Source organism: Harpia harpyja, chromosome 6 (genome assembly GCF_026419915.1).
Source record: "Harpia harpyja isolate bHarHar1 chromosome 6, bHarHar1 primary haplotype, whole genome shotgun sequence".
NCBI lineage: Eukaryota > Metazoa > Chordata > Aves > Accipitriformes > Accipitridae > Harpia > Harpia harpyja.
In genome coordinates this window covers 21,407,470-21,433,310 of record NC_068945.1, presented here as the reverse complement: position 1 = coordinate 21,433,310, position 25,841 = coordinate 21,407,470, and the positions used below count along the sequence as shown (strand labels likewise).

Genomic DNA, 25,841 nt, shown 5'->3' with positions numbered 1-25,841 from the left:
CAAAGGGAACATTCACAGCAATTGCTTAAATTCTTCTTTGCATTACTGTAAACATTCATCTAAGCAACTCTCGTTTAGGAAAGGCTTTAATAGAACAAAGATGCTTTCATGGGCCTGTACGTAACACACCCCCCACCCCTATCCAACCCCACAAAATGGTCTAAGAGCCTGTATTTACAGCCTTCAGAGAACAGTAGGCTGTTTACTAAAAAGATTAGATAAGGCTTGACAAAGATGTAGGAAGGTGGGCATGCTGTGCCTTAGAAAACTTTTGCAATACAGAACCCAAAACATCCCTGTAGGCACTCTGTTAGAAAAGAAGGGGGGGAGAAATTGCAAATCGGTTTGGCAGAGCACTTTGGCCACCGCTGGGTAGAGGGCAAAATTACACAAGAGTAACTGATCAGTGGTGTGTTTGAGACATCCCTGAACAGCTAGTGCGTTTACTGGTGAGATCTGTGGGACTGTCTTGAAATAGATACTTTCTCCTTTTATCTCAGGGAGAAAACAATAACACTTAAAACATGCTGCTGCTTCTCCTCCCACTTTCCTGCAGAAGGGAAAGCTGCTCTTCTGGGTTTGGTGAGGACAAGCAGCTCATTTGCTCCCTAAGGCTGCCCAGCACTCTGAGCAGAAGCCTGATTCTTCCCCCTTTGGAGAGCACTGTGATACTGCTGCCAGGCAGACTTCTGTACCACACCTCTGAGAAAACCAGCACCTACAGCATTGCTTGTAGGGCACCTATTGCAAGGACCTCCCCTGATACGGGAAAGCATTACGGGGCTGAAGCACGCCTTTTCTTTTCATAACCAGTTTGGTCAGAGAGTCTGTCACATCCTGGGCTACAACCAAACGCCCAGAGATCAGTTCCTAATGCGCCTCCTTTGCACTCAGAAGTTAAGTAATTCCTACACTTCTGCTCGGAGATCACAGTCACAGCAGTGGTGATGGGGACTGCTACTATCAGCATGTTCAAATAGATACTTGAGCAAAGCTCTACTCCTTAGAGTACTTCCAGAGTAGGATGGAAAGTTCCTCATGAGTAGGAAAAAATAAAAAAGGGACAGGAAAGTGGTAAAAATATGAAGCGTTACTTTTCTTGAGGAATAGCATCATAGCACCACCAACCTACTTGGAGTTGAGGGATTAGAACGTGCAGGTATGGGGTTTCTCCAGCAATCCAGTATTGTGCTCAACTCCGAATTTATGGTAAACTATAAAACACAAACACAATTACAAAGTTCCCCACTGTGTCCATTTAAACACAGCTAAGCATAGGTGTGGATTTGTGTTTAAAGAAACAAGCCACATGAGAGAAGGCACAGCAGGGCCAGCAGCCACATGGCATGTTTCATTTCAAGGGAAGAACACCTGACTTCACGCAGATCAACAAATAAATAAATAAAACCAAGTATATGTTCTGGCTTCTTTATTTAAGACCGTTAATTACACATTTATGGGCATCTCTGTTAGGGGACTCTCACAAAGCTTCTCATGAGACTGATCAGGAAGAGTGCCAAACCGCAGCATGTGGGACATGACCCCCATTTAGGTTGGGATGAGGGTTTGGTTTTAGTGTTAGTCAAGGCTCTGGTCTTCACAGCAGTTGACTGAAAAGCAGCTGTTAGAGCTAGGCCTATAATGAGGAGGAAGAGAAGCACGCTCAGCAGAACCACATTGAGAAGAGTGGAATAAAGCACACAGAAGAAGTAGCCCAGATCAAGTCAAAGTAAGTTTATTCATGTGAGATCAGTTTGGACATCAGATTGAAAACCTTTCTCCATCTGAGCACCCTGAGAAAATACACAGAACCAAAAACCCAGGACAACAACAACAAAACAATCCTGAAGTCATAGGCATGCCTAGCTAATTGAGGGTGGCCTCAAAGCACTGCCGCACACTTACATGCGAGCTGCTGGGCAGCTTGTGCTTGCAGTGCTCGCAACACATCTGACACTTCTCAAGAGGGGACAGAACTGTTCACAGGAAACCATTTGTTACAGGGGCCTGCCTCTCCTCCCCCCGGCCCCGGCAGCATCCCTCTCCCACCCTACCTTTCATCAGAAGCTTATCTAGTGCCCAGACAGCCGGCCAAAAAGCTCATCCAGGTTGGAATTTGAAACCACAGATTCTCAGACACCGTGGCTGGGGCAAACCGTGCCGCCATCAATTTTAGAACTAAATTTCAGGGAGTTTTGATTCTATTTGTACAGGGGCTAATGAGTAGGTTGGGATGTGAACACTAACCCCAGGGCATAATTCTGAGAACAGGATGATAGATTCTCAATCTCCTGCTCTAATTATACAGGCAAAAATTGGAGTGGGAATGAGAAGAGACAAGAACAGGATTCAGGTCCCTCATCAGCTTAACGGCATCATTTTCTCAAGCACTGAAATTTTTCAAGTGTTAGCAAAAATGCAAGAATCACTTCCACCAAGAAAGAGAGAGACTCAAAAAAAGTATAAAATGGAGCAACTGAGTTTCACAGTAAGCAAAGCTGTGCACAGAGCCGTCACTGCAGAAGCAGCAATCACCAAGCAACCGTTCAATACAGTAAAACTGTAAGGCACTAATAATGTTCCACTCATTACAATCAACACATGACTAAAAATTGACATTCATAAATTTAAAAAAAAAAATAAAATCACTGTACATTTTAAAAAGGCAACTTTTCCCATTTAAAAAGTTTCAAATTTTCAGCTCCAAGAATTTTGCTGCCCCCCACCCCCATCCAGGCATCACTGCTTAGTTAGATTGAGTGGTTGATCAGAAGTTCTGCTGGTTAACACATACCTATTACAATGAAACATCCCAAGGCATAAGCAGAAAACAATTTGTTGAGAAGTTACTCAATGATCCATTAACATCACCAACAAATGTTAGTGGTGTCAGTCGGTCACCCTGCTTACCGCAGTACTGCAAAACATTCAAATACCACCATACTAAGTGCAGTCACATGTTTTTAGTGCTGACTTGCATCTACCTTTCTCTTCAAGATACAACTCCAGCTTTAAAACCCTGGAGCTTGAGGTTCCCTACGCAGCCATAGGCAGAGGAGCACGGAGGAAGACAGCAGCACTTGCTCATTGATGCTATTTCACGAGTACACTTCAGTCCCTGTCTGGAAGCCCATGTCCAAGAGCAGCCAGGTCCCTTAAATGCCTTTAATTCCATTCTGGTTCTCCTTTGCTGGAGACAAGCAATTGCTCAATGAGTATGAAATCAGTGACACCAGCTTCCTTCAGAGGGTCACCTGACAGTCCCATTTTGGTCAGTATTGATCAGAGTTCAAATAACAAAGCAGTAGTGAAAGTATTTGTGTCCCATTACTGATCCCCAAAGCCATTCAAGGATCCTTTAGACAGAAAGGATCTATTAAGGCTTATTCTCAGAGATCACAGTAAAGTATTGCACACTATTTGTCTGCTTAAACAGTTAAAAATGGAAATCTCATTTCCCAGAGATTAGTAATATTATTATTATTAAAAAATGCTAAAAACAAATATGGAGGTAACTTCTCCATGTGAATCTACTGGAATATGTGACAGTTAATAGCTAGAGATAGCAGAGGTCCATCTGTGCAGAGATTTAGCAACAGCATTTTTTAAACAATTGGACAGCACAAATTCCAAATAATTATTTTTGCCCTTTCTAAAAGCTAAAGTGATCGTAAATTTAGACTACCCGTGAAATGCACTGTATGATTTCACTGGCACAACAGAGCATCAAAATTCATTGCAAGACAGCCTCTCCACTGTCAGTTTTAAACAGCTGACCTTTGGTCAGGACATCCAGAAATAAATAAGAACAGGTATAGCAGTGAGACCACCCAACAGAAGACCCTAGTGTGACTGCTGACATGGAAGAGTCTGGTAGGCTGGGACAATCCGCCAGTCCTGTGGATTGTCTAGTTTAGGTCAGCAGCTCCGTGATGCGGGTGGTCTCGGGAGGGGTATTTGGTACTTCACTATTGAGTTTGCCAAAGGCAGATCAATCAAGCTATTTTGAATTAGTCCAAACCTGGAGGATGTAAGAAACAATTCTCCCAGAGTTTTGAATGGTGTCCCGGCTGTCAGGTCCATACAACAGTCCCTCCAGAGGCAAGCAGAAGTCACTCAGCCAGCATTCGCAGGCGCTGCTCATGCAGAAGCAATTTGATCTCCCTCACTATTAATGGTGAAATGAACAGGATTGTTGAACTTGTCTGTGAAAAGAAGCACATCCAGGGCAATTAGCACTGAGCAACCACAGCTGCAGCCATCCTAAGCTCCAAAGTGCACTCAAGGCCTCCCCAGAAAGATACAGGCTAAGAGAAGCAATGATAAAGTGGCACAGCAGATGGAAGGACTGAGCTTGCAGGAAAGCTCATACAACTTCAGCTGTCATGATCTTCTCTTCATAAAGATGAACTCTTCACCTCCTCAATGGCCTTCCTCCTTGCCACCTCTGCTGCTTACCAAAGTGGCCTTTTCCCTTGTCAGCACAGATGCAAAGACAATTCCTGGTACTTGCAGCAGGGAAGAACAGGTGAATTGTAGAGCATTCACCACTGTGGCAATGCTGAGGAGACCAGGGCCTGAACGGTTGTCTCCACCAGCAGTATACCAGGGCAAGGCATTTTCATTTTAGTTTCAAGGTCCTTATCACTCCTTCCGCTAATCTTCAAGGGCTAACAAAAAAGCAGCTTAACTTAAATATTAGGAACTATATATCATGGACATGAAGGAGGAAAAAGTCCTGCCTTGGAAGTCAGTCAGGTGGTGTGAGCTTTAGGAAATACATACAGGTATTTTAAGGCAAGTATTTTTGTGCCTCTGCCACAATCTCAGTTCCTGTTGGCCAGCATGACTTTGAAGGATCCAAAATTAACCCAATTGATTTAGACGCCCTGAGGCAAAGGCATACCGTAGACCATTTTAAGAATGGCATCAGAGTTTGCAGCTGCTGCAGAAACAGATTGCACGTCTAAGTCACAATTTTCAGGTTCTCACAAAAACTTTCTATTGCAAATTGAACTTTGACAAAGAATTTGTAAAAAGGAGATTTCTTACCATTAGAATAAAGAAATAGAAAACCCACATCCATCCCAGATTCTCCTGGATCAAAGACACTAGATACTAAAAAGAAAGGGGGAAAAAATTATTCACACTGGGAAGATAAGCATGACTTTCAGGCACTACTCTTTCATTTTCTAGAATTTGTGGGCTGTTAACACTCCATACAGAGCTTCATACAAAACCTTCCAGCTGATCTTTTCCTGTCAGAAGAGATGACTCAGGACAGCAGCCCTTCTGTGTAAAACCCACAGTCTCAGCAAAGCGGAGACACCATCCTGAAGGTTTACAGTAACTCATAGCAGCATAAAGACAGAATTGAACTACAGTTTCAAAGGGTGACAAATTGACTCCGCTGAACACAAGGTTTTTGCACAGAACACTGGGACATAAGTGGATGTAAGTACTCTCAGAAGAACTAAAAGCTCTAGAATGGCTTATAAATTACACAGGACGCATTTTCAAGAGCTGTGCAACCACTAACTACTTAACCCTTCATCGTAGGCAAGACACTTGAGACTACAGTCTGTTCTGAACTGCATCCTAGTTCAAAAGACTACACAGGCTACAAAAGAAAATGTATTCCCTACTAGCAGATTTATATTCAGATGCTGTACAAGGGCCTCCCTTCTTCACTACTGGGTATATCAGCACAAAACAGGATCTGAATTTCTAACACGTTCATTGTGCATTTGCTGTTATTCACACACCCCCAGAATGACATCATGGTTGTCTCTGTTGAAATAAATGCAATGTTAGAATTGGAGGCAGGTGGAATTTTTCAGAACTAAAGACCCAATTTTTATGATGACGTAAGCTTGAATGGTATGTGTGGGGGAAGACAGAAACACTGGAGACAATGCAAGAAGAACATTGAGTGTAACAGTGCACTTGAAGATGTCCACAAAGCACTCACAATTTTCCATGTTTAATGGAGCTAAGCGGCATCTTTTCTACGAAATAGAGACTGAACAATTTTATTTATCAGGCTATCAATGCCAAGTACAAACCCAAATCCCTTTCCAGAAAAGAAACTTCCTAGGCCTTGCCTGCATCCTTGGTATCAGGATGCCTGGAACAGAACTAGCTCCAATCTTTCTCCTAAATCCTCCCCTCCCCAAAGCACCACTGTGTTCTTCCATATAGTTAACACTTGTATTTGAGAAGAAAGAATGTCCCCAGTGGGCACACTGTCAGCTTCCTTTTCTGCAACAGTCTAGTCTTCAGACCTGTGGCAGCGTCCTGTAAGGACTATGGAAGTAAGTGGTGCTGGATTTACAAGGTGTAAAAGACATCCATAGACAAAAAGGGGAACCACAAATAAGAGCAAATTTTAAATTACTTTATAAACACTGTAACATTCATAACAGGTATTCTAATTTTACTCGGCTATATAGGTAAACTTTTCTGTAAGCAAAGGTTTTGCTATTACCTTTGAACAAAAAAAATCCCAAACAAACTTCAAAATATTTTCTTTCCACTCTTTGTGAAGCTGACCTTTACTCGCTTTTTGGAGTTCAGGAATGAAAGTCTCTAAAATTCATTTGAGCTATGAAAGTGCCATAACATTAGCACTATGAATACTTAGTTTAGTTCTTAATCAAATTGCTTCCACTGGATGCTTAAAAACACACATGTTCGCTTGATTGTTTCTTAAATAAATAAATAAATATTTTAAAAAACCTGAAACCCAACCCTCTCTTTCTCTTTCTCTCTCCATGCAACTTTGGATTGAGGAATGAGCTAACATCTCTAACCACAACAGACTTTGCCTCCTTCCCCAGACCTCTATTTTCCTTTGGTAGCCTCACCTGTCCCACTGCTGCACCAACACTGCCAGTTCCATCCACAATTCCCGTGACTGTTGCCAGAGCTTCGCTGCTACCTTTCACCAGATCCTGGCGCCCCAGGTCAGCAGAAATTGCAGAACTGATCATGTTAGAAGGGCCTCCGATGAAAAATCCTATAAGTGCCAAGAAAACAGCCTTGGTGCAAAACAAGCATGAGGATAGACTCTCAACAGAACACCTTCAAAACACAGATTTTCTACCATGCAAAGCTCAGGAAAAGGATTAAGTCTAGGGACAATGATCACAGACTAATTGGAGGTAGAAGTGTACCCTCACAGCTGAAGCATACAGTCATGGCATACCTGGAGTACGCACACAGAAATTGCCAACAAGCACATTTTTGTCCAACAGCAAAAACGAGGCAATTAGCTGTGGCACACTCTGCAAGAAGAGTCAGGACACACCAAACTGCATAGAGAAAGCTACTTTTGAACAGCATGCATATACAAACCCTCAACACAAAGCAGATTTAGAAACATTTCTACTGTGGAGTAGTATACCCCCATGCTACTGCCTCAGTCTCCAGGGATTGGTGAAAGAGATGGAAGGGAGGAAAAAAATGCAACAGGACAGAGTTCTGTGGTAGGAGTGTTTGAAAAGAAAGGCTCTATTCATGCAGGCTAATCTTAATTCCATAACACAGCACAGTATGTCTGGTAGCACACAAAGCTTGTGACCTCTCACAGCACATAGGGCAGTTGGGGTTCTGATAAACACCCTCGAATTTGAGCTGCAGCTCATGACTTTGCCATATATACACCTCCTCAGATACCAGATCGCTGCTAGGTATTTTGGCATAAATCTGTCCTCATCATACTGAGCCAAGGCATACCCCTGTAGTTCCAAGCCATTATTCTATATCTCCCTCTGTAAGGCAGTTTTCCTACAGCTGTATTCCAAAAGTAACAGAACTTGGGCCCCAGCTTTTACTCTTTCTGCAAAACCAGCACAGATGGCAGCACACACAAATGCATTACCACCACCTGAGGCTGGCGTTACTGATTTTTCTGCAAGGTGTATATATATGTCTACTAGCGTAACAGTGGCATTTGATAAGATACCTGTAATTGCCATGATCACAGCATTGATAGGTTTACTGTTTGGAGAACCTGCAAGAGAAAGACCAGATAAGTGTAAATAAAACAAATGAACTTGAGAAAGGATCAGAAAGAAGCACGCAAACATCCAGTTTGAACTGCCTGTTCAATTAGCTACATAGTGACAACAGTAATTTCTGTTTGACTACAGACTTCTACAGAGATTAATCTTACTGCAAAGGCATTTAGAGACTAAAGACCCAGAAGTTTCCTGATGGCAATTTACAGTAGAAAAGTCACCTTTACCATTAAAATTTTGTGCCCTGTTTCGATATCGGATTTGCCTGGCTCTGGGTTCCAGCCCTTGTTATGCCTCTTTTGATGACACAGAGCTTGCATTTACCCTCCTTGAGAGTCCATTTGAATAGTAAGAGAATCCTCCCTCTATCTCCCTGGGGAAGTTAGACTCAACTCAATCTCTCCCACCATAAAGTATTCAACACTTGAATCACCCTTCCACTCATTCTGAATTTTCCAAAATCTTTTTTAAAATACAGAGATTAGATCCAGAGGTAGTAAGCCAGCAACTGCCTAAACAATGCTGCACCACAAAGTAAAAAATGCAAAACTCCATATCCTCAGTCCACCTTACAATGCCACGCTTGGGTATCTACAGGTTCTGCTTGCCCTTCCAGTAACAGCATCATACTGTGTACATGCAGCTGGTTTTCCACTACAGTTTTTCAGTGCTTTTCAGACACTGTTTTCCCTGATACCTCACTTCCAGGCAACACCTGAATTCCTTACTCACTGCTTCAACTTGGGGCTCACACCTGGTCAAGTTACCATGTGTAAGGCAAGTTGCAGCCCTCTTCACATACTCTCAGGCCATTACTACTCTTATGTGCAACACACCATGAACATGAAAAGGTTCCCTGGTTTGGCTGATGGAATTTAATTATCACACTGCAGTAACTTTGTATTGCCTGTCTGAGCCTTCTATATCTTGTGCTTAGCTCTGTCCAGCCAGACATTTGGACCTCTGGCTGCTCTGCTGTCTAGAACAAACTTCAAACTTCATCAGCAATAATTTTATATTTGCATCCAATGCACTTCTGAAAGTGTGAGCTCACACAAGAGCCTCCAAAACTCCACCGAACTCCAACAAACCCAGTCCTTGCTATTTAATGATTATACCTTATTGACTTATTTTGAGACCATCAGAGTAAGCCAGCGTGCTTCTGAAAGGCACACTTTACTGTTCGTGTCCAGTTCAGGCAGCAATTTCTGTCCACAGATCTCAAAGTGCTCTATAAGAGCCAGTCTGTATCACCACCCCGTTTTGGAGGAAGACACAGAGAAGTGAAATGACATCCCAGTGAGTTAAATAAAGCACTCTGGTACCACAGGACACCATGTCTGAAGACAGAAAACCATTACCCTTAGAAGAGCTTCACAGACATTTCATAGAAATGAGATCTGCCTGTCTCCTTCTACTGAGTTTTCCTGACAGACTCCTTTCAATAACCAGTCACCAAGAACTGCATTTATTATAAAACAAGCAGAAACTCTTCAATTTCACCACTTAGAGAAGCATAAATGGTAAAGTCTAAGAGCTTCTACCTCTTTGCAGTGTATATATACTCCAGCACAGATCTGTCCCCACATTCTCTTTCCTCTTGCTAGGGAGGGATGCACCTGAGATTTCCTGCTCTGCCAGTTGTGGTGTTGATACAATGACAATGCCAAAAATCTCACTGACACTGGAGAAGGATCAGTACTGTAACTCACCAGTACAAGGAAATCCAACCACTCAGCTAATTCTTTTCCACTTCATTAACCAGAGAACAGATTTCTTTCTGTGCAGTGCCACACTTCAGGCAAAATAGACCAAAAGGCACAATCCTGATCCAAAAGCAGTTTCAAGACCAGAAAACAATTAGAAAAGGCTGTGCTCTGGTTCTCTCTAAGAAGTACCGAACGAACCTCTTACCACTGTGCAGCAAAAGCATACTCACGGCTGTATCCAAAAAGAGAGCCTACAGCAAAGAGCAAGCTAGTTGCTAGCACTGGGGCTCTCTTCTGTAGCACATCAGAAATCAAGCCCTGGATAGTCCCACCTGCAAAACAATAAATCATTGTCAGGCTCAGGATGCTAACACCTTGAACAAAACTCGTTTCACTGAGTGCAGTGGCCTCTTGCCTTCTCATCAATACGCATTCTCTCTAAAATCCTGAAAACTAAGTGTCCTGCCCTTACTGCCCCAGACACAGAGACAAGAGTAAACTTAAGTGGCTCAGAGCAGGAAAAATTACTCATACTTCTTTCCCAGGAATTTATTACTTTTTTTTTCTGGCACACCACTAGCCAATACTCCTGCTTTCCCTTTCCTTCCCCTGTAGGACCATCACAGCTGTAGGATCACCACAACTCTGGACGTAAACAAGCTCAACATTGTGGCTGGCTTCTTTAAGTGCAGGAAAAGGGAGTTCTTTTCCACAGGGAAAGCATTAGCACACAGGGTCCTCACACTCCCTGCTGTCTCACCTACTTAGGGTAGGTGCAACTAATTGCAACAAATGTCAATAGCTGATAAAAACCACCTTATGTATCACTGCTACCTCTGTAAGAACTGCTCTGCTGGTAAAAACTAGAATGTTGAGAAGGCCTAACATAAAAAAGGCCACAGAGGCAAAAAAACTGACCCTGAACAGACCAAAACAAGGATGTCTATTCTAGGAAAGCTAACTGGACAAGGTAATAAAGCAAGAAACTGAGCACAGGAGAGTGGAAGTCTAAACACATATACAGTATGTTCTTTATTCTGGAGGAACAGGGTCAGATTTTGCAGCCAGCAGAAACAAGTGCAATTACACTTTATTTCTGAACATAACACAGTTGTGCCTGCTCTGCTGAGGTCTGTGCTGAGTCTGTTCTTAAAAATACAGGACAGAAGGGACAGTACAGTACCCAGTAAGTCCAGATCCAAACTCTCCCTCAAGGGTACCTGTCAAAAAGGAAGCAGCAAGGAGCAGGGACACCATTTTGTACACGGCACTTTTCAAGAAGTCCTAGCAAGTAAAGAAAATGCCCACTGAGGGTAATGTCCAAGAACACAACAGTGCCCTTTAAATTCTATGTAAACTCTTTAGGGGTTCACATACTCTGTGTTTTAGAATAAAACACAGCCAAGCAGCTACATACGTAACTAGACTTTTCATATATTCAGTAAACAACTAGATCCCACCAAACATGACTGCTCTGAGTTGCAATCGTTGTCTTTAATTTTCAAACACTAGCAGGACAACTGCAGGAAGATGTCATTCACTTGCTCACTCACCTATTATTCCTCCCACATCATACCAGATCGAGAGCTGGTCAGCTTCTGCTTCTTTCCATCCAAAGTTGTTGCTGAGGTAGAAGGGCAGCCAGAAGAAGAATGAGTAATTCACCAGTTTCAAGCAGGCATAGGCCAAAGAGTACTGGGACACAAAGAGAGGGCCAGCAGTTAGCACTTGAGAAATGCAAACAGCATTTCTGCTTCTTCCCACAAAGCTCTGTATCCAGCTAAAGCTTTCAGAGGGAAGTGCTTCTGCATTTCACGTAAGAAGGCAGCATTATGAAAGCTTAATGCTGAACATCAAAGGGAACCCAGGAATACAGAGGGCTCAGGGGAAAGCTGTCTGTACTAAAACTCTTCCACCATATCACTCATCAGGAGAAGAGAGGAACTACAGAAAAAATATGTCAAATAAAGTCTTTGTAGAATCTTGACAAGGCTTTGGAGGTTCTCTCAGTATTTGGTCTCTCACTGATCTGACACAGTGTCCTGGTTTGGCTGGGCACTGATCTGACATCAGATAAAACTCAGACTCAGAGGTGTTCATGTTGCTGGGTTAATGCACAGAATGTCCTCAGAAGAAACAGCAACATCAGTTGTATAGTACCTCCTTATGTTCTGGCCAACGAAAAAAAGTCACACATCAACTGAGGAAGCCTCCACCACTAGGAAATTTTGCCTAAAGGTTCTTTGTACATCAGCCCATTCTTAGGACCACCAAAACCGAGCTATAGTTTATACGGCATTTAGCCATATTAGGAAAGAACTCAAGATGGGTATTCTTTTGCCATCCCTCAACGAGGGTCTTAAAAAGAGAACTGTGGCTGTCCAGCACCCTAAACACTGACAATCCACCCAACCCTTCTAGATTTTGTGTTGCCTTAATCACTACAATCAACCACTTTACTCATTAAGGGTACCTGACAATACTGTCCATTCAGTAATTCTGCTTCATGATCAAATCCAGAGAGTTCACACTGTATTACTGAACCAGCCACCCTGCCCCCTTTCTTGTACTGGTTCTAGTATTCAGGGGGCACACAGCCCACTGACACAGAAAGTTAACATTGTTTTTTAATGGCAGGTTAATTTTTCAGCTGAACCAAATCCATTAATTGGGCAATACTGCTGATGCAGAAATATAGGTTCTCACACAAGGGACAGGATGAGGATATGTGGAAACTCTATCACCAGGCCTTGTTTCCAGTTGTTTATAAAAACCCTGCCTACTTCACTGCATTACATCCTGCTGATTAAGGCTTTTGAGGCCAGCTTTCTGCTTTCAGGCAATTAAAAAAACCCAAACCCCAATATCAGTGCCACAGAGTTCTGTGTGATGCTCAGCTAGCAGTGAGAATTCTGTTCCTCAGGGCAGTGTAGCTACCTTATCAAGAAAGCATCCTACAGCCACCTTTGTTCATGGCCTCCTAAATTCAGCAGCAAAAAGGGCAGAATCTCTGCCCTTAGTTGGCTCATTACATGCACTAAATGAAGAAGGAGTCCAATGGGAAGAGCGACATGCAACCACATACCCAGACAGTATTATAATCCATGCGCACAAGGATGACAGTCCCAACCCCAAGGTTTTATCAGCATAAGAAGTCAGATGTCAACAACTACAACACACGGTCAACAATTTAACAATGATGTCAACAAATGCTGACAACACAAAAAGTCAGCTTTATGTTTAACAACATAAGTCAGATCTCACTAAAGAATCTGTGTCCTCACCAGTACTACACCTGGAAGGCAACAAGCCTGGAAAAAGCCAATGGCCTTTGGCTGGTTGTCAGTGTCAGTTGCTTGAATAGAGTAATTCCGGTCACCATCATCTGCATCATCATTGCCCATTAAAGGTCTGTTGGCATCTTCCTCCACATTGTCGTCTTCATCTGCTCCAAGCTCAGGGAGGCCTAAGTTTTAAAATGGATATGCAACAACAAGAAAAACTGACCAGAGCCCGTTCACCCTCTCCCCACTCTAAAGCTATGCTTGCCTCTTTTAAGCAATTCTCCCTTGCTCTCCCATACCTCCATCCTCCTTTGGCTTAGAAACTCTTCTAGATGGCGTTCTGCAGTGTCGCCAGTTTCTACCCTTTGTCTTCTGGCACTCTTGAAAGTACTCTCTCTGATCCTGGCATCAGCTTTGTCTGTTCTGAGTGTCTGGCCATTAGTTGGAAGGCACAACAAATTAGTGCGTTTTCCCACTTATTTAGTGGTTGGGATCCTTGGACCTGGCTCCTGGGTACCGCTTCCCTTGAGCATGGAGGCTGAGTGTACCAGCAACTACTCAGCTGCTGCCTCTTAACACCTCCACTGGAACGGAAACCCTAGGAACTGCACTGCGCTTTCTGGGCTGCTGCGTGCTCTTATAAGCACTCTTTATGGTAGCTTTAGTGCTACCAACTTTACAGCCTTTGCAGGCACCTGAGAAACCTCCTCCATGGCCCTGCCAAAGCCCAAAAGTTTGTTTTCCTGTTACACTTTGGCTTGCCTACCATCTTCTCAGAGAAGGACCACATCCAACCTGAGACCTATTTAACTGGCTGTGGGACATCTGCAGATTAAAAGTATTTTCCCTTCCCACTGCACAGTTAAGGCTTGTCATAGTTTTCTCCTACAATAGCCAGTTATCAGTTTGCCTACTCTTTCTTTAAAAAAATACTGATTTTCCAGGTGAATAAAAACTGATAATTAGGCACATCTTAATGGAGATGTTAGAGCCAGGTTGTTTTATTTCACTTTTTAAAATATCCAGACCCTATACACATTATGCACGATGGCATTTAGTGTGATTTTGGCCAGTAATGCATTTGCTCCATGAAATACACTAAAGTGCAACACCATTTTATAAGATCCCTGAGGATAAGTGCTGTCAGAACGAGCAGTACTTTTAGTACTACATAGAAAGCTGCAGATCTGCTTTCCATGAAGGGACTGAAATGCTACAGCTCTCTTCTACTTACCCACTTCCTTTGGTGATGTCAGGAGCCCAAAGAAGACAATGACTCCTCCAGCAAACTGTACTGAGGCAGTCACCAAGAAAGCATACTGAAGATAAATAAATACAATTTTTTTTTTTAAAACAATTCCAGTTACAGAGGCTTCCCTGACTAATGAGGGTTTCTTTACATTCCAACCTTGTCAGAGAGTAAACACAGCTACAACAACCCAGACTACATCCATAAAACTTGGAAACAAGTGATCTCTGCATCTCCTGAACAGACTCGGTTCTATCGAGGCTGAAAGACCACACTGAAACAGCTGTCTTAGTGTACTGAGGTGACAGCAGTGAGGAAGGAGCTCACCCAACACAACTACAGATCCAGCTATATTGGAAGGGACTGCTCAAAGAAGGGTCAAACACCAAGTTCAGACCAGGTTGCTCAGGGCTTTGTTCAATCAGGTCTTGAAATCCTCCAAAGACAGATCATCCAGGCTCTGGCCCGTTGTTCCAGTGTTTAACTAACTTCATAGTGAAATAGTTTTCCAAACATCCAGTTGGAACTGTCCCTGCTTCACTTTATACCCACTGCTTTTTAGCTCTCTCACCGTGCAACCCAGGAAAGGGTCTCACTCTGATTTTTCAGCAATCTTCTCACAGGCTTTGGAAGGCTGCTATTTGGTACCCTAAGCCTCTTCATCTCCAGAGTGACAAGCTCAGCTCTGTTAGCCTGTCCTCATAGGTCACGCACTGCAAGATATGCTGGTTCACTTACATTCCCTGTATTCAACTGCCAGCCTGCCGCATTACAGCAAAATAGCACACGCCTGGCCTCCTCCCAGTTATAGAAGCTATGCCTCCATACCTGTCAGAACCTCACCACTATTCAGCAGCAGTGATTTCAGTTAAGTGACAACCTGTGATGGATGACTCTGAAGAGCACTTTAAGCCACACAAATCAGAAGAGAGTATACTATGACACTAGGGCTCTTCAATAACACTAGTCCCATTTACAGAGAAGTCTCAGGCTCATTTCTCCCAACTTGGAAGGGTCAGTAAAGGAATACTCTCTCTATTCTGCCTACTGCTTGCTACCACAGAATTCAGGAAGATGAAACTGGACACTCTGAGCCTGTTATCTCTCAGAGACAGGACAAGAAACTAGTCTCTCATAACCCAATCAGACATGCAGTTGTAGCTAGAAGCCAGACAGCAATACCTACCTCATAGCCATACTTGAGAACACAGGAGGCAAGGAACGCCCCGAGGATATTTCCCACAGATGCACAGGCACTCCAGAGTCCAAACACAAAACCTCTCCTGCAGAAGGGGAAGAAAATTTGAAAAAGGCAATGCGGGGAGAGGTGACATTAGGAGCAAAACAAAGATATAACATTCGAGTGAACTTTAACTTATGAATAAAGTTACAGCATTCTCCCAGTTCACTTCAAAGAGACTCAAAGGTCACTTAAAACAAAACACAGAATAACTTGCGGGTACCAAATAGATAAGTGAGGAACCTCTATCCTGAAACACCTGTGTTACAGCAGAGGTGAGCTGGCAACAACAGGGTTACAAGCTATGGCTAGAGCTCATCTGCAACACCCCGAAGTGACAGAATTGAACCTAAAATGAGTCAGTTTCCATTAGGTCTCTTCAGTGGTAAGTAGACAGAAACAGGTTTTCCAGTGGCATGAAAATTCGAATTCAGCCACTCTGCGCTACGGGACTTTTGAGGTTTGAACCTGTGCCTTTAACATACACAACTGTGCTCACACCAAGCTGTTCTGTGGCTCCAGAGGGAAGGGTAAAAAAAAAAAAAAACCCAACATATAATAGTAACAAGTAGGGCATATTTCATCCCACATAACTTTAACTTTAATTCTGACCTAACAGTTGGCCTTTTTGGTTTGAGACTTTCAGCTCAATCTGCTACTCAGCAGGTCAGATAAGTGAGTCACTGAAGACAACTTACCCAGCTTTTCCGAACCAATTGCCCATGACAGCAACCACGCAGGGCCAACCAGTGGACTGCAGCAAGCCATTCACAACCCAGAGACAGCAGTAGAACCACTTGTTGTAGAAATGCAACCATTCTGTGAGTGTGCCAAAGAAGAATACCTAAAGAGGAGGGAAATAAAAAAAAAAAAAACCAACAAAAAAACCAACAAAGCAGTGAAGAAACCCTGAGGCTACTGCTGAAAGCCAGGCAGGAGTGGGATCCTAAAGAAGAAACAACATTTCAGGGAGCAGGTACCCCGCAGGGGCCAGGCCAGACGCAAGCCTGGCATTGTTTAAGGACCAGGTCAGAGCTAACAGCACCCTCTGCTGAGACACCACAGCACTGACTCCAGAGCCCAAACAACTCCAGAGACAAATGTGCTGTCATGGCACTTCCCCTCCGAAAGACTTTTGTCTTTGTAAACAGCACAGTTATAACAGCAGAGGAGAAGAAAGAGACAAATACTTGCAGTAACAACACTAAAAATACAGTAGCCTCTTCATCTGCTATTGTACTGACATCTGAATCCACAAGGGTCTATGCAAACACAAAACCCTCAGCAGTCATTTATCTGAGCAAAATTTAACAGCAATACAACAGCCAGATCTCAAATTACAAATAGCCCCAATCCAAACTAGCCAAAATAAACACACTTTGTGGCACACTATCCTTGATGCATGTTTGTGGTCATGTGTTTGCAGAACGCAATAGCCCATAGTGGGGTTTGTAGCCGCTGGGTAAATCAAAAGCACTCCACACATTTTACCACTACTTTAATAACCAGAAAACCACAATGAGATAAAACCGATTCACACTTATCTGCAGTGGCTTGAACCTGAAGAACCCTTTTGTTTTAAGCAGACATTCTTTTTTGACACAAGCCCTCCCAGCAATTACAAAATAAGTAAATGAATGCTTAGTATTGTTAGCATGTCCTTTACAGAAGAGAGCAAAGACTGCATTTGGAAGCAAAAGCCTTGATGACAACAAATGTGGGCTGGGAGAACAGTTATAATACAAAACAGTCCCAAGAAGTCCAAATACACCAATCTAGTACAAAAGCTGTTCGTAAGTCTCTAGACAGTGCCTCAAACTTAGGAATTTCCTTCTGACACAACATCCACAAATAGATATTTCAGGAAGAGGTGAGTCATCTATCATAGCTCTATGCTTTAGACAATGCAATAAGTGCATCCAGGACAAAGTTTTACACGCAGACTTTCAGACTACTGAGGTACAGCTACAGCTCATGGGCAGATTCACACAGAAACAGAGCCTCTTCTGCCCTAAAGTAAAACCCTATCAAGAAACCCTAAGAGATCTCTCTAAATCACACTTATATGTTCTGACTTACCACCAGAGCAGAGGAACACATGCCAAAAGACAAAACCCAGCGTAAATTCAGGCGATCGCCAACTATGCCACTGACAAAGAGACCCTAAGAACAAAACACAGCATTAAATAAAGCCACAAGATTTGCATCTGTTATCTACAAGAATTAAAACAATGTAGAAGGGTCAAGCTGATCCAAACATTGTTATTATACCAACTTACACTTTGATTCTAACCGCTACTTCTGCCACTAAAGAAACCCTGCTCATAGTTGTTCATTACATTTCTTATTTTTAAAAAATTCAGCTGAGAACCCCTGGAGAGATAGAACTAGCCCTCCCACTGACGGGCGACAGTGGTGTGAGAAATTCTGAAGTGATAGTATTTCTCTTGCATTTGTTAACAAGCATCTTCACATGGGTGACAGGCATGGACAGAACTAATAGAAATTTAAAGAAAAAAAATCTGCTCCTGAACTAAGCTTTTTAACTGCATTAGTGCTAGGCAAGTCCAAGAAGAAGATCCTGTTCATCCCCTCCAAATGTGGGTGTGATCATCTCAATAAGATTCAACCAAAGCTTAGCAGCTTTGGGTTACTTTTACTCACCATAGCATAGGAAAACAAAAAGATAGTGTCCAATGTCCCCAAGAAGAGAGTTGCTTCTTCTGCATTTGGAAATAAATAGCTGCTGTTCCAGAGCTACAGAGAGAAAATTTTAACAGGTAAACAGGGAAAGACACAGCTCATTCTACTCTTTCGCGATGGAAACCCCACCTCCAAAGCAGAACAGCATCTGACCCCATCAACCTCCCATTCCTTGAACACTTTAATTATCAAATCAAGAACAATTCTGGCATTATCTACTGCAGAAAATGTCCACTGCCACTTTATTTCACTTCTAAAGGGCAAGCTAGCAAACCAGAAGAAAGAAATGCTCGTTCCACCTGGATCAAGACAAATGACTAGCAAAACAAACCCTGCTTCTAACAAGCATGCAACTCTTAGACAGCTTCTTACACAGAAACACTGATGAGCATCTTAATGAATAATACAATAAAGGCATATTCTGTTTTATGTGCAGCGTCTCTTCTGTACTTATCTTGCTGTCTTCACTAAATGAATAATTCCCTTAAAGTATTTGTGGCAGCAACCATAGTAAGAAATGACAGACCACAAACAGAAAAGAAAGAACGCAGAAGAACAAGAAGAAATAGACTGGTTGGAAACTATTTACAATGAACTCCAGTCACTAATGTTGTTATTTTTTGTGCTTACCCTGAGTCTCATTTTACTTTCAATATGATCAAAAAAAGGGAAAAAGACTCAATTGTCCCCAAACTAAGATTAGTGACATCAGCTGAAAATAGCAAGCTTTGAGGATGACTTAAGAACGAATAAAGTTAATCAGGACAAAGTTTTCTTCCCTCCCTGCCATGCCCCCCATTAACAAACAAAAAAACCCCATCCAAACCTGACCTATGGATGCGCCTAACTCAAATATCAGTTTTAGTTTGATTCTGCCTCTCCAGGACAGCATCCTGTACAGACAACACTAATTACACATCCACATAGTTTAAAAGATGTAACATTGGTAAGGCCTATTGACACAGCTTCTGCTTAAGTCTCCTGTGGCCAAGAAAATTAATAAATCCCTTGAAAAACACTTTTTGTCACTTGAGGCCACCAATACCTACTTACACCAGTAGCTTTCAACTTTTAACCAGAGATCCCTGGAGGTCCACAAGCTATTAAGAGTCTTAGAAAGATAAGAGAATCAAATCTTTTGCCATTAGGCTTAAATTCATTAAACAACCTCCGCAGAACCCACAAATCTTTAAAGGCTGAAAAGTATAGATCTAAGTTGTCCTTCTAATAAAATCATACTTGGTCCTATTCACAAAACAATTGCAGAAAATTTTGTTATACTTTAAAAAAATATTTTAAAGTATAAAAATAAAGAACAACTGTAGTTAAAAAGATATACCAAAGTTCAAAACTGATAGCACGTGACTTCTCTGTTCACGTCCTTAATCTGTTCTATCAGTTTCTCAAAGCGCACTTTACTGTTAACTGACATAATCTCAATTGATACCAAAAGGACCATTTTGACCATTTTTCTTGATTAGACACATATACCTCAATATCCAGCAAACACTAAATCATCTATGTAAAAAAAAAAATAAAAAATCAAAACAGCTTCCAAAATATACTAGTTGTTTGAATGTCATTCAAGGAACTAAATATAAACACCCTGTAGTTCATTGTAGCGTCCCTGAGATGCTCGCTCCTTTTTGCCACACTATGAAATCCTGAACACATTACAGGCCCAATTCACTGTTTTCACTTATCACAAAAAGTCAGCATTTATCATCCCTCAGTCAAATGTTCAAATAACCAATGATTTCTAATGCAGACAACACCCAAGCAACTGACTTGGAACTCCCTGCTCTGATAGATCTCATGGCCTGCAACCAAGATGTTAACATAACTTTCTTGCACTTCTCAAAAGTATTGGGACAAGCCACTGCTAAAAACAAGCATGCTCCTAAAAGGACTATGAGTAGGAGTCAGGAGGTAGTTCTCGCATTCCCATTTGTGAGATGCAAGCAGTATACAACTTCTTTTTCTGCAAGCAAACACTGCCAAAACTCCCACTGTTTTCACAGAAGCTAGGATTTTACAGAGAAGGGGTACTAGATGTTCAGGATTTTTGGAAATCAGACCTTTCAGATGCAAGATAAAATGTCATTCTTCAGTATCAATTTAGGATAAGCAGCTAGCACTTTCAGATAGCTTCCTTCTCTCCTACTTTGGCTATCCTTTTAATAGGGTGGCAGCAGCAGCACCGCCACAGAGAAAGCCACAGCCAGGGTTCTACAGAGATCGCCGTAAGCCCGTTAACTACTTTTATTTATTGCCTCCAACACTCAGAGGTAGGGTCCCTCTTTCCCCCTCCTCCCCTACCTCCGTGCTGCTGGCTACTACAGACACTCTCCTGGGGTTCCCATTTCTATTGGAACACTGAAACTTCTTGAGAAGTTTCTCTCTGGGGACCATTAGGAAAGATTTCACCATCACCTGATGATCCAGAAAACTACAATCCAGACACCTGAAGTTCCCACTCACATTCTGAGAATACTGGAAGTTACCCATCTTTCTTTGCACTTGCCTATCCCTTGTGTCCTTACCTCATATGGGCGGAGTTCAGGGGCTGTGCTGTTTAGGCAGGAGGGAGTCCATTGGCTGGAAATGCTGACTTTGACATTACTGAATGTTTTTCTGGAAGCATGGAGCAGGGAATAACTGCCAGAAAACACACAAGCACAGGTTGGCCAAATCTTCTCTGGAGGTCAAGTGGGAAAGGGTGGGACTCAAAATACAGATACATGCTGTCTAAGCAGGCAGCATAGCAGAGGACTGGTAGTTTTGGAGATAGTGGTCAGCAGCAGGAACCCCCAAATTATGGGTAGACACACTGATTTTAGTGGGGAGTTGTGAAATAGCGTCTTGACTAGAAAGGACCTCCTCTTTTATTTTCAAAAGAGGACGTGACTGTGCAACAACAATTAGGTACCTCAGAAAAAAAAAAAAACAATGACGAGAAAAGAGAAGACACACTCATCTGGCTAACCACCATTACAAGTGCTCTTCCAGAGACAGATTAGGTATCAGTGGCTGTATTGATGTGAAGATCAAAGGATATCAGCGAGGCAAAGTTTGTAAGGAGAGGCAGTGTGGTATTCCAGCTGTTGTCAGCTGGTGTAACTGACAAGTTTTCAACAAACCAATCTAGCAGATCTTCAGATCTGAAGCAGTGACCTCTCTGTTCTAGAGGCCTGTCCACCCTCTGCAAAGAGCACTTTCTGGAGAGAAGAGGACCCCGGAAGCAACGACAGCATGTTCCATCAGGCAGAACAGGCATTAGAGTTCTGAGCATCAGGATTTGCTTCCCTCCTCATTTCAGCCAGTTCCTCCCCACACCCACCCACATTCACCCTTCTGCAACAGACTGCTGCTGGCTTGGCACAGTCAGCCTCACCTTTGGTGCAAACCCTGTTTGTGGCTGGATTCCCCAGGGGCACAGCACACTTAGCTCCAGTACTGCGTGACTCCCAGACCGGTTGGTACTACTAGCATTTAAGTTTGTTTTCAAGGCTCACAGCCAAAGGTTTAGACTATTTCCCTGCCTTCATTCTCCTTCTTTGGACACGCCCTCACCTCCCACATTCAGCGAGATGAACACTTCTCTATACAGAGATACAATTGACCTACCTGAAGAAGGTCAGCAGGAACACAACAATATGATGGTGGGTGCAATGGGACACAAGGCCTCTGTTTGCAGGCTGCCTCCGTAAGCTTCCAGGCAAAGCCATCCTCCTGGCAGCCCTACCCCTGCTCCTGCCCTTGGCCACAAAGGCTGGACGGTGCTTAGGTCATTTTTCTTCTCACTTAAACAGAAGAGAGTGGAAAGGGAGAAAAAAAGAAAACATATTTGAATTAAAACACATGTATAAAATACAGCTGTGTTCCTCAAACAGCTGGAATTCAGCAGGAACTACTCTATGCCATTCCTTCCCAATTTGTTTCACATCGCTGCCCATCTCATCACCTGTACATTTCTTGACACCTTCTATGCCCAGAAACGTCTTTTTACTCCCATTAACCCAGCAAGCCCACGGTTATCCTCCAACCCACTTCTTTTTCGTCCCCTTCTAGCAGATGCCTCTTCAGTGCCCATCACCAAAGGAGTTCCCCCAGGATCTACCAACTTTCAGTGTTCCCACCTTAAAGACCATTCTGCACCTTTTACATATAAAGTGCACTACAGAGTGGTCATAAATAAACTAACTTTCCACTGCTACCTGGTTGGCTATAGACTGATGAATAAGTCAAGAAAGCAGCATTTGGTTACTTGGTGGGGAATGGTTTTGGATCTAACTGCCTCTTTAGGATGTTGTTGAAAGAATATACCCAAGAGTGGACTTGCACAGCTGGAAAAAAGAAAGTAACTGTGAGGACAGTGCTGAAATCCAACAGCTAGACTCCCTGCTTATTCATTCTCAAGCCCTTCATTGCAGCTCCATCTGTCACTAACTCATTAGTACAGCATGTGGCAAGTCATACTTTCCTGTCCCTACCTATAGGGCATGGGTGACATCTGCCTAAACTTCTAGATATCAGATATTATCAGTACTGAGGAAAGGTTATGACAGATATACAGTTTCTAGTGCTGGCTCATGCCACACTACTCCACTCCCTCAGCTGTGCTGGCGTGGCTGAGGGGCCATTTCTGCAAATGGAGTCCGGGAAACGACTCCGCTGGGCAGCAAGGTGATGAATCTCTTTCCATGCCTCCATTTTGTTTTCTCAGCAGAGATCTTTTCAGCCAGACTTCCCTGCCACAGCTCACGAAGCAGCTACACAAACACTCGTGTCCGTGCAACAGAGAGAGCAGTGCAGAGAAAGATATGCTGTACGCTGATATCACTGCTGAAGGTAGAACTTGATTCTGTTCACGCTAGCTGGCTTAAGACAGCTAGACAAAGTAGTTGGTGGGAACTGCATTTTCAGAACATTCAACCACCACACACGTTCTGAACGCTGAGGAGAGGTAAAATAATGCACCACCCCTGTTCCCCCAAAGAATCAGAGCTGAAATAAGACAGAACATAATGCCTTTGTGTTCTTTCATATCCACAGGTGCTTTTTGTAATGATTTGTAAATCTGACAGAAGACTTCTCAGGTTCAGCTTCATAACCTCACCTGGAGAAATTAGAAGTCATTGCCCAGACTCCCTCTTATCCAAATTTCTGCTGCTGAAAAGTCTGTATTTCACAGAGGCTTCCGCTCTTCCTTCTAATAACTTTTAAAGGTTTCATCAAGACAACTTCCACTGTAAGAAGTCTTCCTTTCCTGTTCTATGATGATGCATGCCTGACTGACAAACAGATGCCAGCTGCTACTGGATATATTAATCATCATGGAAACCGAGGCTACATCTGACCTCCAAAATGGAGAATGGCATGGAGATCCTCTGAGTAATAGGGACCCAGCTATTACACCTTTGAGACACTGGAGTAGTGTTTATCCTACACCACACTTGAACACCTCCATTCTCATCCAGGACAAATACAGCAAGTCTATACAAGATCTGAGACCGTCCTGCATCTACACAGCCCAGGTGCAGCTGAGCCACGCTCCCATTCCTCCAGCTAGAACAGCCTGCCCGGATCTGGCAGCACCTTCTAATAGGGACACGCTTCTAGGCTGCTTGGGTTCACGCAAAGGAAAAAAAAAAAAGCACCTACAGCAGAAGCTGTAGAAAGGCAAGGCTAAACTTGGAAGAGGCATCTTCACAAGTAGTCTTGAAACTACATCCATCTAAAGTCCCAGCCCATTTCTCAACATCAATAAATGAAAACTCAGCACCCACACCATTATCATATGGTGCTACTTCCTCAGACAGCAGTAAAACTGCTCAGGGCTGTCCCCCCCCAGAAACTGCACGAAGAGAAAGCAACCCAATTTCCCAGCACCATGGTCCTTACAAGCCTATGAACCATGCAGTCTGTTGGTCAAACACAAGAGCTTGTTCCCCCTCCCTGCCTGTCCCTCCCCTCCCACCAGGCAACAGCAGATAACAGAGCTCTCCTGAGGAAAGCAAAACACTGCCAGTTGTGCAACGCTGCGGGAAAAGTTCCTTCCTCAAGTAATCAGTTCGCAGCCTGAAGCATGAGATTTACTACTTGATTCATGTCAACTTATGCAAATATAGATCTTATTTGTCCAAGATACCAAGTCTTTTTAAAGTTAAGACCTGGTTTTGACCTTAAAGTCACCGATTTTTTTTATAGCATTTACTACTGAAATTATCTGTTCCTCAGAGCTTTTCAATCTCAGCTACCTTTCTAGAAGGCGACCTTTTGGCACAGGACGACACTTTTCACTTATTTACAGCGTAGAGATGACTATGAAAGATTTCGGTTTTCCTTTTTTTCTTTCTTCACCCTGTCATTTTTATATTCAAAACTGGCATTCTCCCTAGGCTAGAAGAGTCTGCAACTAGGAGTTTATCCTTACAAATTAATCTAATTATTCTGAGAATACCACATTAAATTTGTACTGGAGGGGGAGCAAAGGCTAGGAGGCAGGACAAACCGCAGAACTCAAGGCTGTGAAGTGCAAGCCTGTAAGAAAAGAAGAGAACTGCTTTTAGGATGGTAGGCTGCCTAGTCTGCTTGTTTAGCACTATTTACCTTCAGCTAACCGGTATTTTGAATAAGCTTTTGTTAAGCTTTCCGCGTTCTCCCTTAACCCTTCACTTAAGGGCAGAATAAGGGACCTTAAGGTCAAAATAAACTACCTTCATACCACCCTGCCGTCCACCAAAGCCGGCAGGAAAGACCAGAATTAACATTCCGAAAAACAAAACAAACAAAGGAGGTTTTCTTTTTTTAAAAAAAAAAAACAAAAAACACGCTCTTTTATGCCCTCTTTCCAAACGGAAGAAAAGCGGTAAAAAACCCAAACCCACCCGGGGCCCTCCGCAGCCAGCAGAAGCGGACGCCTGTCACCCGAGAGCCCCAGCTGGATGCCGTTCGGGAGGAAGCGGGACTCCTCCGAACACCGCGCCGATCCCAGCGCGGTCACGCCCGCTGCGGCGGCGACAGCCCGACAGACAGGCTCTCCCCCCCCCCCCCCCCGCCCCGGTAACCCAGCTCCGGCGGCAGAGACCCGGGCTGGGCCGAGCGGCCCGGCGCACAGGCCGCGCTCCCGCCGGCGGGCAGGGCTCACCTGAGGCGGGCTGAGGCACCGGCTCCGCACGCAGCCCCGCTCCGGGGCTCGGCTGGGCTGGGCCGGGCCGGCTCCCCCGCTGCAGCGCCGAGGCAGGCGATGAGGACGAGGCTCTTTCCCCGCAGCGAACCCCCGCCCGGCTGCCGGCGCAGGTGGCCCCGCGGCCACGTCCTCAGCGGGGTGGGGCGGGGAGCCGAGCAGGCAGCGGCAGGGCACGCACCGGCTCCGCCGCCGCCACCGTTAGCCCGCCACGGCCGTTAAACCGCCGCCCGCCCCGCGCCGCCTTCCCCCGCCGCGGGGGAAGCCGCCCGCCCCCGCGTACCGGGCCCGGCAGCCAGCACGGCCCTCAGGAAGTCAGTCGGGGGGAGGCGGCTCTTCCGGCGGGAGGGGCCCGCGGGCGCGGCGGGAGCTGTAGTCCGGGCCCCGCCGCCGCCAGGCAGGGACCCCCCCGGCTCTGCCCCCGGGCCCTTGCCCGCCTCCCGCCT

The 25,841-nt window shown here is 43.9% G+C and overlaps 1 protein-coding gene across 2 annotated transcripts; it reads right to left on the bottom strand.

Annotated features, from left to right (window-relative positions):
- Positions 1-1,719: 1,719 nt before the first annotated feature.
- SLC37A3 (solute carrier family 37 member 3) lies at positions 1,720-25,661 on the bottom strand. 2 transcript variants are annotated; one of them, XM_052789995.1, is made up of 15 exons: positions 25,357-25,661; positions 21,834-22,009; positions 20,750-20,864; positions 18,168-18,260; positions 17,583-17,666; positions 16,202-16,347; positions 15,450-15,546; positions 14,249-14,333; positions 13,015-13,196; positions 11,284-11,425; positions 9,961-10,062; positions 7,967-8,014; positions 6,867-7,018; positions 5,053-5,118; positions 1,720-4,205 (listed from the first exon to the last, which is right to left on the bottom strand). In XM_052789995.1, the coding sequence occupies exons 2-15, from the start codon at positions 21,932-21,934 to the stop codon at positions 4,113-4,115; spliced, it is 1,506 nt and encodes a 501-aa protein (XP_052645955.1). In that variant the 5' UTR covers positions 21,935-22,009; positions 25,357-25,661; the 3' UTR covers positions 1,720-4,112. The 2 variants fall into 2 exon arrangements, with proteins under 2 accessions (XP_052645955.1, XP_052645956.1); XM_052789996.1 differs by lacking the exon at positions 25,357-25,661 and adding an exon at positions 24,926-24,971.
- Positions 25,662-25,841: the final 180 nt, after the last annotated feature.

Bases quoted from the DNA above. Each gene is read 5' to 3' on its own strand.
- SLC37A3 (XM_052789995.1), bottom strand. From the start codon at position 21,934: ATGGCTTTGCCTGGAAGCTTACGGAGGCAGCCTGCAAACAGAGGCCTT. The intron at 13,197-14,248 runs GTAAGTAGAAGA...TTTAAAACTTAG, and splicing joins GACATCACCAAAGGAAGTGG to GCCTCCCTGAGCTTGGAGCA. The intron at 7,019-7,966 runs GTATCTTATCAA...TGGCACTTATAG, and splicing joins TGTGATCATGGCAATTACAG to GATTTTTCATCGGAGGCCCT.